The following is a 19,396-nucleotide window of genomic DNA, read 5'->3' as shown; positions in this document are numbered from 1 at the left end:
ATTAGAAAAACAAACTTTCAGCTTACTTTATAAACTAGATGGTGTAAATATCAAATATGAAAGATGTAGAAAAAAGACATACCAGAAACATTCTTGTGGCCAATGTCAAATTTTATTTTTATTTTATTTCTTCTAAGAATAATGTCTCTAACCTAATTAACTTGTGTAGGCTTTTTTTGTTTTGTTTTTTAAGACAGAGTCTTGGCTTTGTTGTCCAGGCTGAAGTGCAATGTGGCATGATCTCGGCTCACAGCAACCTCGGCCTCTGTCTGCCTTCCGGGTTTGAGCAATTCTCGTGCCTCAGGCTCCTGTATTTTTAGTAGAGACAGAGTTTTGCCATGTTGGCCAGGCTAGTCTAGAACTCCTGGACTCAAATGTCTACCCACCTCAGCCTCCCAAAGTACTGGGATTACAGGCAAGAGCCACTGCGCCTGGCTGCATTATTGCTTTTTAAAAACCCCCTATAACTTCCTCCTGTCAGAATTTATTACTATTTTATACTTCAATCCCATAGTTTACTCCCTGCTTTACATTTCAGTAATTGCTTATGTGCTTGCTTCCACTTTGGTATAAAATCCTTGTGGTATGAAAGTCATATCTAATTCACACCTGAAACTTCTACAAGCCTCATTGCTGAGCAGTTATCAACATATAGTACATACTCACATATTTTTTGGTGAGGTAATGAGTTTCTTCCTCTAGGCTATGGATGTGAGGGGAGACAAACATACTTCTTGATTCTGAATACTGTTTCACTAACAGTGAAAATGTAGTTTTAATCAGTTCTCTACTTACCTGACTAATAGGTATTCGTTTGGGAGGTCTCCCTCTTCGTCTGTTAGCAGGACTGAAGATAAATGTGGGCGGATCATCAGGAAAGAAATAAGAAAAATCCTGTTCTGCTATTTTATACGTTGAAAGAGATGATGCCTTAATTAACACAAAGACATAGGGTACAATAATAACACATTAGTAAACAATATACAGATATGCCCTACATGTCATATGGCCACTATTAATGCTATTAAAAGACCAGGATAGGCTGGGCACAGTGGCTCATGCCTGTAATCCCAGCACTTTGGGAGGCCGAGGCAGGCAGATCATGATGTCAAGAGATCGAGACCATCCTGCCTAACATGATGAAACCCCATCTCTACTAAAAATACAAAAATTAGCTGGGCGTGGTGGTGCATATCTGTAGTCCCAGGTAGTCGGGAGGCTGAGGCAGGAGAACTGCTTGAACCTGGGAGGTGGAGGTTGCAGTGAGCACAGATCACGCCACTGCACTCCAGCCTGGTGACAGAGTAAGACCTCATCTCAGAAAAAAAAAAAAAAAAAGCAGGATAAAAACATTAGAATTTTATGCATTATTGTGTAGTAAAATACATCTTAGTTGGTTTAACCAATCCTTTTTCCACTATATAATTAATTAGCCTTACCAGAAAGAAAACCACAATTCAAAGATTACATTATAATAAAATACCTCAAGAATGGTTGTACAGTTTCTTATATTTCAAAATTATATATTATACAATACTTTATTTTGCTTTGACAAATTTTGTAAGATTTTCTATGTAAATGAATAATCAATCCATATATTTAACATTAAAAATCCACTGTATTAACCCGATAAATTTTTCTTAACCATTTGCCAACTGCTGAACATTTATTCAGATGTTCCTCCCAGGGTAGAGTAATAACTTAAATACTTAATGTATCAAATTTCCCATTACATCCCTCTAGTCTTGATAAAAGCAGAAATACTTGCAAATTCCTATAAAGTTTAAACAAAGAATTTAAGTTCAGAAGTCAACCTTATTCTTGCTAGAAATGGTGTGGTTTTAGAATAATTACTAAATCCAAGAGTTTATCTCCTTTTACCTTGTATCTAGAATTTGTTTGCCTTTTAAAGTTTTTTTATTTTAATTTTATTTATGTATTTATTTATTTTGAGACAGAATCTTGCTCTGTCACCCAGGCTGGAGTGTAGTGACATGATCTCGGCTCACTGCAACCTCTGCCTCCTAGGTTCAAGTGAGTCTCCTGCCTCAGTCTCCCAAGTAGCTGAGATTACAGGTGCGTGCCACCATATCCGGCTAATTTTTGTATTTTTAGTAGAGACAGCATCTCACCACGTTGGCCAGGCTGGTCTCGAACTCCTGACCTCAAGTGATCTGCCCGCCTTGGCCTCCCAAAGTGCTGGGATTACAGGCATAAGCCACTGTGCCCAGTCTTGCTTACCTTTTATCCATGTGCAACCCTAGACTTTTTGTTATTTTTGACCTAATGGCCAAGATCATCATTCTTCCTCTCAAGCAAATGAAAACAAGTGCCATTTACAGAAATACCTTTCAGGAAATGTGTGAGAAAATAATGATACAAAATACAAAAAGTTAACAAAACAGAAAAGGGTATTTTGTGTATAATTATTTTTGTAGGTAGAGCACAGCTTTAAACACCTAGAATTCAACCAGTTCTGGCCATGTAATAAATCAAGAATCTATCAAAATTTCACATTAAAGAAGATTTCATTAAAATGATCATATTCCATCCCACATAATCTCTGAATTATGTGGGATAACAGGATTATCTATGGAATAGAATTATGTAATTGTCTACAGAATTGCACCTTAAATATGATTATAAAGCACATGGGTGGTTTCGTCTCAAATATATATACACTCATAAAGGCCAAAATACGTTTTAGTACATTAATTGCCAAAGTTCCTTATTCATACACATAATACACAAGACCCACATCTTTCTGTACTTGTAGGTACTCCTAACAGCAGTCTATGCTCACCAAAACTGGTTATCAAACTTTGTGTGCTTGCTCACAAAGTGCTGTGCTGATATAATTTGGTCCTGTGTCCCCACCCAGATCTCATGTGGAATTGTACTCTCCAGTGGTAAAGGACAGTCCTGGTAGGAGGTGATTGAATCATGGAGCGGACTTCCCCCTTGCTGTTCATGAGATCTGGTTGTTTGAAAGTATGTAGCACCTCCCACTTCACGCTCTCTCCTGCCAGCCATGTGAAAATGTGCTTGCTTTCCCTTTGCTTTCTGCCAAGACTGTAGGCTTCCAAAGGCCTCCCCAGAAGCAGAAGCATGTACAGCCCATAAAACTATGAGCTGATTAAACCTCTTTTCTTTATAAATTACCCAGTCTCAGGTATGTCTTTATAGCAGTGTGGGAATGGATTAATACACCAGCATATCCATTAATAATCTTCTATTACACTCTAAGTGAAAAATGTTTATTGTGACCTTAATTCCCATTTATTTATTAAGTAAAGTTGATCTTCTTTCCATGTTCACTGACTTTTTCCTTGGTGAAATATTTGCTGATGTCTTTTATCACCATTTTCCAATTGGGTTATCTTTGCTCACTGATGTGTAAGAAATCTTTATAAATTAGAGAAACTGGCCAACTGGCTGTTTACAATACACATATACAACTATTCACATATATCGATTGCCTACCAAGTGTCAGGCACTGTTCTAACCATTTATTGCAAGTATCTAAATCATTAAAACTTTTTGTAAGCATCATTTAATATGGCTACCTGATAATGCTATAGATAGAGCATAATTGAATCTTATCAAGGCAGATACATAAATATGCTCACATTTTTAAAAAATTATTTTTCAGATGACGCTATCTTACGTTTTCAAGTTTTTATATTTCATCCACTGTGAATTTTAATCATATCTATTTGACCATTTTCCTACTGGGGTGCATATGTTTTTCTAGTTAATTTGCACTCTTCATTGTATTTACTCAAGGTATTTTTCCCCCAGTGCTTGCCCTTGAAATCTATGCATGACTTTTTTTTTTTCCTGAGATGGAGTCTCCTGTTGCTCAGGCTGGAGTGCAGTGGCACGATCTTGGCTCACTTACGCATGACATTTTAAAACCTATGTTTATGCTCAATCTCGTCCTTGGTATTTTTTTTTCTATTTCTCCTAAGTACCTCGTCATGTTTAACATTAAAATTTGTTTCATTTCTTTTGAGTTAGATTTAACTTTATTATTCCAATAGTTAACCAAGTGTCCATTTTTTAAATCAATCTTGTCTCTAGAGACCTGAAATGTTAACTTTTCGCATAAACTCATTGTTTTTTTAAAGTTTCTCTTCTTTTTAAACATTTATATACAGTGAAATGCACAAATCTTACACATGCTGGAGATGATTTGTGACAAATGCATACATCTCTCTAACCCATTCTACTGCCTTTTTAAACTTTCAAGTTCAGGGGTGCATTTGCAGGTTTGTTACATAGGTAACATGTGTCTTGGGGTTTTTGTTGTGCAGATTACTTTATCACCCAGGTTTTAAGCAAGTACCAATTAGTTATTTTTCCCCATCCTCTCCCTCCTCCCACCTTCTAGACAGGCCCCAGGTATGTGCTGTTTCTGCTTTTTTTTTTTTTTTAGAGACAGGGTCTTGCTATGTTCCCCAGGCTGGACTTGAAATCCCAGCCTCAAGTGATCTTCCCACCTCAGCCTTAGGAGTAGCTGGGTCTACAGGCATGAGGCTCCATTCTATTGCTTTTTTTACTTAGTGTGTCTTTATCCCAATGAAAGTTGAATATTTTGCATTTTAAAAAATTACTTTGGGCCTGGCACGGTGGCTCAAGCCTATCATCCCAGCACTTTGGGAGGCCGAGACGGGTGGATCACAAGGTCAAGAGATCGAGACCATCCTGGCAAACACGGTGAAACCCCGTCTCTACTAAAAAAATACAAAAAACTAGCCGGGCGAGGTGGCGGGCGCCTGTAGTCTCAGCTACTTGGGAGGCTGAGGCAGGAGAATGGCGTAAACCTGGGAGGCGGAGCTTGCAGTGAGCTGAGATCCGGCCACTGCACTCCAGCCTGGGTGACACAGCGAGACTCCATCTCAACCAAAAAAAAAAATTACTTTGAGTTTTACCATTTAACTTTTTACTTGGTATGCAATGTGAAATCTCTAAAACTTGACTTTTTCCTCTCTTAATGGTTATTAACAAAATATAATCTGTCTGCTTAGTATTAGCATGATACATTATTATTATTATTATTATTTTGAGACAGGGTCTCACTCTGTTGTCCAGGCTGGAGTGCAGTGGTACAATCACAGCTCACAGCAGCCTTGACCTCTCCAGGCTCAGGTGATCCTTTTACTTCAGCTTCCTAAGTAGCTGGGACTACAGTTACCACCACCACACCCAGGTAATTTTTGTAATTTCTGTAGATACAGGGTTCGCCATGTTTCCCAGGCCGGTCTCCTGGGCTCAAGCAATATGTACACTTTGGCCTCCTAAAGCGCAAGGATTATAGGAGTAAGCCACAGTGCCCAGCCAATGCTCTTTTTATTATACATTGTTCTCTCATCTAGTAGGCTCTGTTTAGCATTGTTCTTTGAATCTGTCTATTCTTCATAAGCCAGAACCACACTACAGGTATTAGGAAGCTATAGCTGCCCCACTTGATAACTTTTCTTTTTCCAAATTATCTATTTTCACCTGTCCTTGTTGATCTTTTTTATAAGTGGTAGTAACTGAACCACCTAGCAATTCTAGCAATTTTAAAAATAGTAATTAATCTAAGAAATATTTTTCAGAAGTACTAAAAATTGGTTCCAGATTTAAAAAGAGCAATCTTTAATCATCTTTGAAATAACATTTCAGCAATGTTGTAACTTTATAACACTACCCATTTTGTTTTCTGTCTTCCAACAAATAATTTCATTATTTGATTACCTTTATTTTAATGATTCCATCTTGTGGTTCACAGTGTTGCTTCAGAAAAAGCTTTAGTTTATCACGAGAAAATAGGTGTTTTCTCCGGCTACAGGAAGCAAGGAAGTCAAAGAGGGTAGTGTTAGCATCAAAGAGTTCAACCCAAACTCCGTAATTTCTGTAAATTTATAACCTGAATTTCAAGCCTAGGAATCAAAGGATACTTCATCTTCTAACAGTATTTATGTAGAAGTTACAAGAAACTTTTACAGAGGTATTTATGTAGGAAGTTATAAGAGCTACATGAGTGAATCTATTATAAAAAGTCTATTACAAAAACAGCATACGCATTTGTTGTTTAGGGGCCACTGAGAAAACAAACTTCAAGGGCCAGGCGCGGTGGCTCACGCCTGTAATCCCAGCACTTTGGGAGGCCGAGGTGGGTGGATCACGAGGTTAGGAGATTGAGACCATCCTGGTTAACATGGTGAAACCCTGTCTCTACTCAAACTACAAAAAATTAGTGGTGGTGGTGGGCGCCTGTAGTCCCAACTACTCGGGAGGCTGAGGCAGGAGAATGGCATGAACCCGGGAGGCAGTGAGCCGAGATCACAGCACTGCACTCCAGCCTGGGCAACAGAGCAAGACTCCGTCTCAAAAAAAAAAAAAAAAAGAAAAAAGTAAACAAAAAAGAAAAACTTTAAGGAAAATATGCTATAGAGAGTAAATCAAATTTTATAAAATTAGATTATTACCCCTACAAGTATAACCATTAAAATTCTCTTAAAAATTAAAATCAGGCCAGGCACAGTGGCTCACGCCTGTAATCCTAGCACTTTGGGAGACTGAGGAGGGTGGATCACTTGAGGTCAGGAGTTCGAGACCAGCCTGGCCAACATGGTAAAACCCCATCTCTACTAAAAATACAAAAAGAATTAGCTGGGTGGTAGTGGCAGGCGCCTGTAATCCCAGCTACCTGGGAGGCTTAGGCTGGAGAATTGCTTGAGCCTGGAAGGCGGAGGGTGCAGTGAGCTGAGATTGCACTGCTGCACTCTAGTCTGGGAGACAGAGTGAGACCCTGTCTCAAAAAAACAAAGCAAAACAAAACAAAACAAAAAAAATTAAAATCAGTAGACTACCAGAAATCATATTAAGTGCTGCATATCAAGTGGATATTGTAAACAAAGTTGAACATAGCTTATATCAAATTTTAAAACATTTTGTATTTAAATCTCATGACAACCAACAAATCAGTGGGATGAAAATTAAAAGAGGCTTAAAATTAATATTCTAAAACATACTGTTTTTTATTCTCCCTTGCCCCCAATTAAAAACAACCACAAGAGTAACCACCACCACCACAAACAAAACAAAACCAATAGAAAAGAAATAGAAGTATTTCTGGAAAAAAAGTAAATGTTTTAATTGAGTTCAATGTATTCCTTTCAAGAAAAAGCCAAGTTAAAAGCTCCAGTAAGTGAAGAAACCATATATGATTTTTAAGTAGTGGCCTTGCCAAAAATGTATAGTTAGCCCTCCATATCTGTAGATCAGAAGTATTTGGAGAAAATAAAAACTGCAGCTGTACTAAACATGTACAGACTTTTTTTGTTGGTCAGTATTCCCTAAACAATACAGTATAACAAGGAATTATACTTCATTTACATTGTATTAGGTATTATAAGTAACCTGGAGATGATTTAAAGTATATGGGAAGATGTGTGTAGGTTATATCCAAATACTACACCATTTTATGAAACTTGAACATCCAAAGATTTCCCTCCCACACAGATAACCAAGGATGACTATATTCTTTTCCTAGATTTAAAGCTCCATGAGAACAAGGACTCCGCTATATCTCTGCACCATACAGTAGGTGGTAAAGAGAAGGTAATTACTTGTTGACTGCTGAAGAAACTAGTCCTCAAGGACTACACTAGTTTATGTGGTAGCTACTAGCCACATATTGTTTATTTATAAATAAAATTAAAAACTCAGTTCCCTCATTCTTTCTAGCTACATTTCAAATTCTCAATAGTGACACATGGCTGTTGGATAGCATACATATAACATTTCCATTATAAAAGAAAGTTCTGCTGGGCGCGGTGGCTCACGCCAGCACTTTGGGAGGCCAAGGTGGGTGGATCACGAGGTCAGGAGATCGAGACCATCCTGGCTAACACGGTGAAATCTTGTCTCTACTAAAAAAAAAAATACAAAAAATTAGCCGGGCGTGGTGGCAGGCACCTGTAGTCCCAGCTTCTTGGGAGGCTGAGGCAGGAGAATGGTGTGAACCCGGGAACCAGAGCTTGCAGTGAGCCGAGATTGTGCCACGGCACTCCAGCCTGGGCGACAGACCAAGACTCCGTCTCAAAAAAAAAAAGGAAAGTTCTACATGTCAATACTACTCTAACATATCAAGTCTTCTTTTTTATTAGAGGAATATTACCATCTCTTTATTAAAAAAAAGCATTGTACTATTTTTTGATGCTAACAAAGACCTATAAGTCATTTAAGTCTTTTATTATGAAGTATAACTTTCTCACCTTGTAATTCTTTGGCTTACCAATTAGTAAAAAAATGAGCTAACCAAGACTGTAATCATGGTCTAGCAGAATAATTAAAGTATAAGTCAAAAAGTAAATAGAAAAATGAAAAATATTAAATAGGGAATTACATTATGTAAATAACATCCTGAACTAAAGGCAAAAGAAAAAAACTCAACTGTGAATGAGGAAAATATCTGTAGTCTCAACAGTGCTATTCATGAGCCCATAAACAAAATTTTAAAAGTTTGAATAATCAAACATTAGTTTTGGAATATTATTTTTGAATATACAGTAAAATGTAGAATGCTCTAGAGATCTTAAACTAATGACGAGCCCCCCAAAACCAACAAACCAACAAACCACACATACCTCAATACAGCCACAGAAAGTGATATATCTATCTCAGGATTCTCTTAATACTTATATTATTATTACCACTTTTGTTTGGACACACGAATATATATGGAACAAAAGCAATGAGAACACAAGCAAAACTTATTTTACATTAAATGAAATGCAAGACTGACTCCTAGGTGGCAGGTTGATAGCTGGCTGATATCTTCTTACTTTCAGATGACTAAGAGCCTAAACCCAACAGGCAACAATAGGGATTTTCCTAAAATATATCTGTATAACCTAAAGCCAGTTATTTTATGTATTAACTACTCACTAAAGCAACTTCTTATATTAACTTCTGTCTCCTCTGATTAGGCCTCAAACAAGAACTTTTTAAAGATACTCATTTTTTATGATTTAACTTTCTTAATGAATAGGAAAAAACTGATCAAATGTTTGTCTAATGAATACTACAAACATTAACGTTTATAAGCACCTTCATTAATATTAAAAATTGAGTTATCTCATGAAAAGTACTTCATAAATAGGACCCTTTTTAATTCTTTAGATAGAAGACTATTTGGGGTTAGTCATCTAAACAAAGGGCTCAATCAGTCCATTAGGATTTTTTTTTTAAATAGAGACAGGGTCTTGCCACATAGTCCAGGCTGGTCTTGAACTCCTGGCCTCAAGTGATCCTCCTGGCTTGGCCTGTCAAAGTGCTAGGATTACAGACGTGAGCTACTGCACCTGGCCTTCATCAAGATTCTTAGGATTTATTTTAATCAGTCTATGAACATATAAATGTACATTTACTTTTTAAAAGGAAAGCAATCACAGTACTTCCTATTTCTTCTACATCAGACCTTTTTAATCTTACATAATTATTTTACTTTAAACTACTATTGAGAAGATAGTGAGTTTTACCTGATTTGTGTTGCTCTAACAATAGCAGACTCATATAATTCTTTTTTAGTGGGTTGCACTTTATACTTGAATAGTAAGGGATCAATTGCATCTTTTTTCTTCCTAAAAAGAGGAGGGAAAAGACAAGTCAGTTAATAATTTGGAAAATGAAATTTTAAATGGAAATCTAGTAAGAATACACTATAACAAAATCACGTATTTCAAAAATTTTGTTTTTGAGATGGAGTCTTGCTCTTGTTGCCCAGGCTGGAGTGCAATGGCACATCTTGGCTCACTGCAACCTTTACCTCTTGCGTTCAAACTATTCTCCTGCCTCAGCCTCTTAAGTAGCTGGGACACAGGCATGCACCACCAGTTAATTTTGTATTTTTGGCAGAGGCAGGGTTTCACCATTGGTCAGGCTGGTCTCGAACTCCTGACCTCAGGTGATCTGCCTATCTCGGCCTCCCAAATTGCAGGGATTACAGGCATAAGACACTGTGCTTGGCCACATATATCAAAATTTTAAATTTTTATTGTTTTTTAGAGACAGCGTCTCGCCTTGTCACCCAGGCTGGAGTGCAATGGCATCATCAAAGCTGAGTGCAGCCTCAAACTCCTGGTCCCCAGATATCCTCCTACCTTGGCCTCCCAAAGTGGTGGCATTATAGGTATGAGCCACGGTATGTAGCCATGTATTTTCACTTTAACTAGGGTTTTATAAGTTACTGATCCCTGCCTCCACCATTCTATTAGCCAAAGCAGAAAAAAGCACTATTTTGTTTTACGTAGGTATTTTAGCTACTCATTCAATACATTTTCCTTGGGTGAAGAAAGTAACTAGAGATGAAGTATAGAGCACCCAGTTTAAAGAGTAAAAAATTAAAAAAAAAAAAAAAAACAGTTCTTGGATTTGCTTTTAAACTTTCTTTACAGCTATATAATCCAACAATAAAAATGGAGACAATGTAGTTTAAATTGGCCAAGAGACTACACATTTAATCCCTACCCCCCATCAACTTCACATCTTTTCTTCCCTTTGAGGGTGTATTCATTCATTTATTCAATAGTTACGAGTCTGCAATGTGCCAGATACTCCTCTAAATAGTGAAGATTCAGTAGTCAACAAAATAGAAACAGTGAGGAGATACAAGCAAACAAAAACTTATACAACAGGAGAAGTGATAAGTTCTATGAAGAGAACAGAGTACAGGGTGGGGGAGCCACTGTTTTATACAGTGATCTCTGATAAGCTGACCGAGTATGCCTTCAAAGAGGTTGATATTTAAGCAGAGATCTGGAGGGGGAAAAAAAACAACAACAACCCAGGGAGCGACTCATGAAAAATCTTGGGAAAATGAATTTCTAAAAAAAAGAGAAAAGAAGTAAAAACCCTGAGGTGGGAGGAGGCATGCACAATTTACAAAAGTAGCAAAATGAATTAGGAAATGAAAAAAGATTCAGAGATTTAGCAGCAGTGCCAGATTACAAGGCTTTGGATATTACTCTGAATAAAGTCACTAGAGGATTTTTAATAATAAGGTGATAATAACTTAACTTACACTTCAGAAGGATCACTCTGGCTGCTATGTGGAAAAGACAATCTAGGGCAGGAGTGTAAACAGGAATACCAGTTGGAAAGCTACTGAGAACTGATTGCAGCATGGACTTAAATGGAAGTAGCAGCAATAGAGAGAAGAGGTAGGATTCTGAAAATGCCACCTCTGTGAATGTAAAGAGGATGTAAGTGGGGGTTATAGAGAAGAGCAGAAAATGATATGGTAAGATGATTAAGAAAAGCACTGACAATGAGAATCAGATTTAAAGTTACATAAATATAGCACACACAAAGCAGGGGAAGTGTTTAACACAAAAGGGATATGACACAATTAAACAAGTAAAACTATTTACCTACAATAGCATTACATTCTAAGTTGGAAGGCCAAGTATCTTTACACTAAGACTCAGTATATACGTAAATCAGTAGATGTATTTAAATCTGCACCTGTACTATATAGAATATCTAGTATTTTCTATTCTATTAAAGTTCATTACCAAGTTAATTTCACAACCTACATGGGGCCATAACAACCTGTGGTATGAAAAGCACTGTTCCAAGAGAACAGATCAAAGAGAGAATTCTAAATGTAAAGAAAGAAGCAATGCTGGCTGGGTGTGATGGCTCACACCTGTAATCGCAGCACTTTGTGAGGCCAAGGCTGGTGGATCACTTGAGCTGAGGAGTTTGAGACCAACCTGGGCAACATGGGGAAACCTACAAAACACACACACACACACACACACAAAACCGAGTTGGATATGGTGGCATGCATGTGTGGTCCCAGCTACTTTGGAGGCTGAGATGGGAGGACCACTTGAGTGTGACTGGAGGCTTCAGTGAGTTGTGATTGTGCCACTGCACTCCAGCCTGGGTGACAGTGCAAGACCCTGTCTCAAAAAACAAACAGGCTGGACGCAGTGGCTCACGCCTGTAATCCCAGCATTTTAGGAGTCTGAGGCAGGTGGATCACCTGAGGTCAGGAGTTGGAGAACAGCCTGGCTAACATGGTGAAACACCATTTCTACTAAAAATACAAAAAATTAGCCAGGTGTGGTGGGTGTGTGCCTGTAATCCGAGTTACTCAGGAGGCTGAGGCAGGAGAATCGCTTGAACCGGGAGGCAGAGATTGCAGTAAGCCGAGATCATGCCATTGCATTCCAGTTTGGGCAACAAGAGCGAAACTCCGTCTTCAAAATAATAATAATAATATAAAATAAAAAACAAATGAAGCAATGAGAGGAGTTCTCAATAAGAAAATTTCAGCCAGGTGTGGTGGCTCACACCTGCAATCCCAGCACTTTGGGAGGCCGAGGCAGGCAGATCATGAGGTCACTGGTTTGCAACTAGCCTGGCCAATATGGTGAAACCTCGTCTCTACCGAAAATACAAAAATTAGCTGGCCTTGGTGACCTGTGCCTGTAGCCCCAGCTACTTAGGAGGCTGAGGCAGGGGAATTGCTTGAACCTGGAAGGCAGAGGTTGCAGTGAGCTGAGATCGCACCACTGCACCCCAGCCTGGGCAACAGAGCGAGACTCCGTCTCAAAAAAAAAAAAAAGAGAGAGAGAAAATTTCTTGAAAGAAAGGAAAAACAAATGAGTTTTAATCAATTAGCAGCAGTTTAAGAACAAGAGAATTAAGTTAACTTAATACTTTTTGAATAGGTCTCAACTTAGCACTAACCACTACCATTTTATACATAAGAGATTGATCAAGTATATTAAGTTGCACTTAAAATTATTACCAGTGGCAATATTAATTACAAATGTTATAAATTTTATTTTACCATGCATTATATATTAACATATAAATATATTTTATATAACCAATTAAATACACACAAAAAATTAGTTCCCCCACATTTTAGTAAATTATAAAATAATTAATATACTAACAGGAGAGAAAACCAAGATGTGAGTAATAATTCCTAAAAATTTAGATTCTAACTGAGTATTCAGATATTGGTATAGAGTCTAGAAAACTTGTATATGGACCTTTTTGGGGGAGACAGGGTCTCACTCAGTTGTCCAGGCTGGAATACAACGGCGCGATCATGGCTCACTGCTGCCTCAACTCCCAGGCTCAAGTGATCCTCTTATCTCAATCTTCTGGGTAGCTGGGACTGCAGGCATATGCCATCCATGCCTGGCTAATTTTTTGTATTTTTTGTAGAGACAGGGTTTCTCCACATTGCCCAGGCTGATGTATAACTCCAGGGCTCAAGCAATGCCCCCACCTCAGCCTCCCAAAGTGCTGGGATTACAGGTGTGAGCTACCGTACCAGAACTTATCTTTTTTTCTTTTTGAGACAGAGTTTTGTTCTTGTTGCCTAGGATGGAGTGCAATGGCACAAATCTCGGCTCACTGCAACCTCTGCTTCCTGGGTTCAAGCGATTCTCCTGCCTCAGCCTCCCGAGTGGCTGGGATTACAGGTGCCCGCCACCATGCCCAGCTAATTTTTGATATTTTTAGTAGAGACAGGGTTTCACCATGTTGGCCAGGCTGGTCTCAAACTCCTGACCTCAGGCAATCCACCCACCTCGGCCTCCCAAAGTACTGGGATTACAGGCATAAGCCGCTGCGCCTGGCCCCAGACTATATCTTAATGGATTTAAGGCTGTAAAATGTGCGAGTTTATATGTGCAAAGAATTATCTTTTACTGTTCTTGCTGTACCATGAAATTCATTTGTGAAGATAAATAGAAATTTTTTTCTAATCAGTGAAAATATTCTTACTGGGGCTTTGCTATCTATAATACTTATGCAAAATTCTATATAAAATAAAATCCTAATTGCATTCTTCCCAAAGAAGCACAATTACTGGAGACCAAGAAAAACTGCTTCTTATAATATGAATTCACCTACAAGATAGAAACTACAAGGATAATATTAAAAAGAACTTACATTTTAATCTTTTTTCTTGCTACCCAAAGCCTTGGCCTAAATAGTTGAATCAAGTTGAATTTAGTGATCTCAATCATCATGGTGACTCACCATTTTATTACCAACAAGTGTAGACCTGTGTTTAGTTCTACAACAAGCAAACATCAAATATTGTACTTATAAAATCAGAACACCATTCTGATTATTTATTCACAACAAAATTTCACAAATGTTTATTTCAATATGCCTAGTTATATATGTAAATTTTAATTCTACTTTGATTTTACCATAATAGAAGTTGTTTTTCCTAATATATTATGAACATTTGACAATAAAGTTACAAAAATTAAACAATTTTCTATATCAGCACAACAGAAATGACCAAAAAAACTCCTATACTTTCAACATAAAGGTTTCTTTTAAGAGAAATCATCAAATTGGGTTCATAACTATTCTACAATGACAACCCACTAACTGATTAGGCACAGGTGGTTACTTATGGTGAGAGATATATATATATAAAAAAAATTTAAAATGCTAATGTTATTTCTCACACATTAATTTTCCATCCATGGAACTACAAATAGCAAAACAATTAGGTCTGCTTCTTTAAAAATAACACTCAGATTCCATTATCTTACTAACAATTAGTCAAGTTATAATGACAGCTAGACTATATTGCATGAAAGTACATATAATATTTTGAAGCTAGATACATATTATTGCAGACTTCTGTTTTTTTTTTTTTGAGAAAATGTCTCGCTCTGTCGCCCAGGCTGGAGTGCAGTGGCGCAATCTTGGCTCACTGCAACCTTCGACTCCTGGGTTTAAGCAATTCTCCTGCCTCAGCCTCCCAACTAGCTGGGACTACAGGTACGTGCCACCACGCCTGGCTAATTTTTTGTAATTGTTTTTTTTTTTTGAGACAGAGTCTCGCTCTGTCGCCCAGGCTGGAGTGCAGTGGCACGATCTCATTGCAAGCTCTGCCTCCTGGGTTCATGCCATTCTCTTGCCTCAGCCTCCCAAGTAGCTAGGACTACAGGTGCCCGCTACCACACCTGGCTAATTTTTTGTATTTTTAGTAGAGACAGGATTTCACCATGTTAGACAGGATGGGCTTGATCTCCTGACCTCATGATCCACCCGCCTCGGCCTCCCAAAGTGTTAAGATTACAGGCATGAGCCACCACGCTCTGCCCCAGACGTTTCTAAAACAGTTTGCCCTTGTGCTCCTGCAAATCACCACCAGGACAGGATAGGTAACCAAAAGCATACTCATGTATTCATGTACTATTTTCAGGTCAGGCTAAAGGTTTTTTTATAATGTACTTCAACTTTTGATATGTGTTTAGAGATGGTTCCATAAAACTTGATCCATTGTAAAAAAAAAAAAAAAAAAAAAGGCAGCAGCCTGATAGCTTTAAATCACAATAACAGATTATATTATTAGAAAGCATCATTCACATACTAATTCGAGCTGCTACAAATACCATATTTGGTTTCTTTTACAAATTCTAAAAGCAACTACACAAACTCACCTATACCTGGCACATCTGGCTACTGAAATCAGATGGTAAACTAGTGACTGTTTGAGTCAGGACTGTCTATCAATTTAGTTCAGATTCCAGAGAATTTGTGATTGCAGATGAACTTCATTATTTGGCTGTTAACAGGGGAAACCTGTATCAAGTAATTACACACAGTGTGGTCTCACCAAGTTGTAAGGATATTCACACATAAATTTTATTTAAAAATCTATTAGTAATTTTTGAGTGAAAGGAACAATAGCAAACAATATAACATTACTGGGCCAATTCTTTTTTTTTTTAATTATTATTATTATACTTTAAGTTCTAGGGTACATGTGCATAACATGCATACTGGGCCAATTCTTGAATGGCAAACATTAAGAGTAAAAAAAAAAAATTATTGAAAGCAGACACAATACATATGTAAAATTTCAGAGAGAAAGACTAGGAGATAAAACCCTAATCCTCTTTACCTCAATCTTATATAACAAAATATTGTTTCTAAAATGCAGTCCAAACTCTCATCTAGTCCTATTAATAGCCAAGAAGTAAATTTTTAACCAAAATTTGCTTTTACTTATAAATATAAATATGCCCCCCCCAAATATATCAAGATATTTTAAAAACTCTGGTAGTCAGAATATATTATTTAAAAACCCTGTAACTTAGGCTGGGCACAGTGGCTCACACCTGTAATCTCAGCACTTTGAGAGGCTGAGGTGGGCAGGTTACTTGAGGCAGGCGATTACTTGGGGCCAGGAGTTCGAAACCAGCCTGGCCAACATGGCAAAACCCCATCTCTACTAAAAATACAAAAATTAGCTGAGGGTGTTGGCGCACACCTGTAATCCCAGCTACTCAGGAGGCTGAGGCATAAGAATCTCTTGTGCCTGGGAGGCAGAGGTTGCAGTGAGCCGAGATTGTGCCGTTACGTTACAGCTTGGCAACAGAGCCAAGAGTCTGTCTCAACACAAAACAAAACAACAACAACAAAAAAACACAACTCTATAACTCAACAACAAAAAGACAAACAACCCAATTTAAAAACAGGCAAAGAACTTGAATGGGTATTTCTCCAAAAAAATATACAAATGGCCAGTAAGCACATGAAATGATACTCAACATCATTAGTCATCAGGGAAATGTAAATCAAAACCATGAGATACCATTTTACACCCGATAGGATGACTATAATTTTTAAAAAACACAGTATAACAACTCATGGCAAATGTATGGTGAAATTGGAACCCTCTGATAATGCAGGTGAGAATGTAAAGTGGCACAGCTGCTGGGAACAGCAGTTTAGCAGCTCCTCAAAAAGTAAAGCATAGATTACCATACGACCCAGCAATCCACTCCTAATCATATATCTGCATGAATCTCAAACACGGACTCAAGCAGATCCCTATATGCCAATATTCAATGCAGCATTATTTACAGTAACCAAAAGGTGGAAATAATCCAAATACCTATCAATAGATGAATGGATAAACAAAATATGATATACACATACAATGGATTATTCAGCCATAAAAAGGAATGAAGTTCCTAATTGTGCTACAACATGGATGAACCCTGAAACCATGTTAAGTGAAATGAGCCAGATGCAAAAGGGCAAACATAACCTATCTCTATCTATACAAAGTATCTAAAATAGGAAAATTCAAAGAGACAAAGTAGATCAGAGGTTCCTAGGGGCTGGGAGGAGGAAGAAAAACAAAGTTATAGCTTAATGGATACAAAATTTCTATTTCAAAGTAAACACTGGTGATAGTTGTACAATACTGTGAATGTAATTGATGCCCTTTTAACTATTTTTAAATTTAAAAAATTAAAAAAAAATTTTTAAATTTAAAAATAGTCAAAAGGGCGTTAAATATACATTTTTTTAAATTACTAAACTTTATTGACACATAACTATCACCCAAAGTCAACAGTTTACATTAGTGTTCACTCTCAGTGTTATATATTCTATGGGTTTTCACAAATGTAGATAATGACAGGTATCCTCTTGTGGTTTGAAAACATTAAAGAAAAAAATTCCAGAAATAAATAATTCATAAGTTTTAAATTGCATGCCGTCCTGCCCCATCCCACCCAGGACATGAATCTTCCATTTGTCCTACATATCCACACTGTATACACCGTGTATATGCCAAAGAGAAGCCATAAAGTGCTTCCTTTAAGTGAAAAGGTAAAATTTCTGGACTTAATAAGGAATAAAAAATTGTATGCTGAGTTTCCTAAGTTAATCTATGGTAAGAATGAATCTTCTATTCATGAAATTGTGAAGAAGGAAATTTGTGCATAGTGTATATAGTGTGGTATTACCTGTGGTTTCAAGAATCCACTGAATGTCTTGGAACATATCCCCCATGGATATGGGAGCACTACTGTATTGTACACAATAGTCTCAACGCCCCAGAAACCCCTTGTGCTCTGACTATTCATCCCTCCCTTCTGAAAACCCCTGGCAATCACTTATTCTTTTACTGTCTCCATAGCTTTGCCTTTTCCAGAATGTCACAGTTGGAATCATACAGTATGGAGCCTTTTCGGATTGTATAATGTATATAGGCATATACCCACATGAGTTTAAATATATAGTACATTTCTTTCAGTTAGTACATATGCATTTAAATTTCCTCTGTGTTTTTTCATGGTTTAATAGCTAATTTCTTTTTAGTGCTGAGTAATATTCCATTGTCTTTATGTACCACAGTTTATCCACTCACCTACTGAAGGACATCTTAGTTGCTTCAATGTTTTGGAGGTTCCAGATAACACTACTATAAACATCCATGTGCAGGTTTTTGTGTGAATGTAAGTTTCCAGTTCATTTGAGTAAATACCAAAGCATGCAATTGCTACATCATATAAAAGTATGTTTGGTAGTATAAGAAACTGCCAAACTGAGCTCCTAAGTGGCTATGCCATTTTTCATTTCCACCAGCAATAAATGGAGTTCCTGGTGCTCCACACGCTCACTAGCATTTGGTGTTGTCAGTGTTCTGGATTTCGGTCATTCTAATAAGTACACAGTCATATCTCATTGTTGTTTTAATTTACAATTCCCTAATGACATATGATGTTGAACATCTTTTCATATGCTTACTTGCCATCTATATGGCTTCTTTGGTGAGGTACCTGTTCAGATCTTTTGGCATTTTTTAATTGGGTTGCTCGTTTTTTTGGGTTTTTTGAGGCAGGGTCTGGCTCTGTCACCCAGGCTGGAGGGCAGTGGCTCAATCAGCTCACTGCAGCCTCCACCTCCTGGGTTCAAGCCATCCTCCCACCTCAGTCTCCTGAGTAGCTAGGACCACAGGCCCGCACCACAATGCCCGGCTAATTTTTTTGTTTTTTGTTTTTTTTTTTTTGTAGAGATGGGGGTTTCACTATGTTGCCCAGGCTGGTCTCGAACTCCTGAGCTCAAGCAATCCACCCCCCGTTGGCCTCCCAAAGTGTTGGGATTACAAGCATGAGCCATGGTGCCCAGCCCTCATTTTCTTAATATTCAGATTTAAGAGTTATTTGTATATTTTGGATAACAATCCTTCATCAGATTATCTTTTGCAAAACACTCTGTGGCTTGACTTCTCATTCTCTTGACAATGTCTTTTGCAGAGTAAAAGTGTTCATAATTTTAAGGAAGTCCAGTTTATCAATTACTTCTTTCATGGGTTATGCCTTTTGTGTCATATCTAAAAAATTATCACCATATCCAAGGTCATCTGGGTTTTCTTCTATGTTTTCTAGGGGTTTTACACTTAGGTCTACAATCCATTTTGAGTTAATTTTTGTAAAAAGTGTAAAGTCTATGTCTAGATTTTTTTTTTTACATGTGTATATCCAGGTTTTTCTAGCACTATTGATTGAAAAGACTATTTTCTCTACTGTTTTGCCTTTGCTGCTTT

The 19,396-nt window shown here is 37.5% G+C and overlaps 1 protein-coding gene across 3 annotated transcripts in view; it reads right to left on the bottom strand.

Annotated features, from left to right (window-relative positions):
* Nucleotides 1–19,396, bottom strand: part of BAZ1A (bromodomain adjacent to zinc finger domain 1A) — a 131,280-nt gene that overhangs the window by 55,491 nt on the left and 56,393 nt on the right. For all 3 annotated transcript variants that reach the window (XR_004431676.1, XM_033188273.1, XM_033188272.1), the window contains exons 5-7: nt 9,534–9,635; nt 5,743–5,830; nt 796–930 (exon numbers count right to left, since the gene is read on the bottom strand). Coding sequence is in view for 2 of the 3 variants with exons in the window: in XM_033188273.1 (XP_033044164.1) it covers nt 796–930; nt 5,743–5,830; nt 9,534–9,635 (325 nt within the window). In the remaining variant the exon portion in view is untranslated. The remainder of the gene's footprint in view (nt 1–795; nt 931–5,742; nt 5,831–9,533; nt 9,636–19,396) is intronic.

This window comes from Trachypithecus francoisi, unplaced genomic scaffold (assembly GCF_009764315.1).
Source record: "Trachypithecus francoisi isolate TF-2019V2 unplaced genomic scaffold, Tfra_2.0 Lachesis_group3, whole genome shotgun sequence".
NCBI classification, from domain to species: Eukaryota; Metazoa; Chordata; class Mammalia; order Primates; family Cercopithecidae; genus Trachypithecus; species Trachypithecus francoisi.
This window is presented reverse-complemented; position numbering and strand designations above follow the sequence as displayed.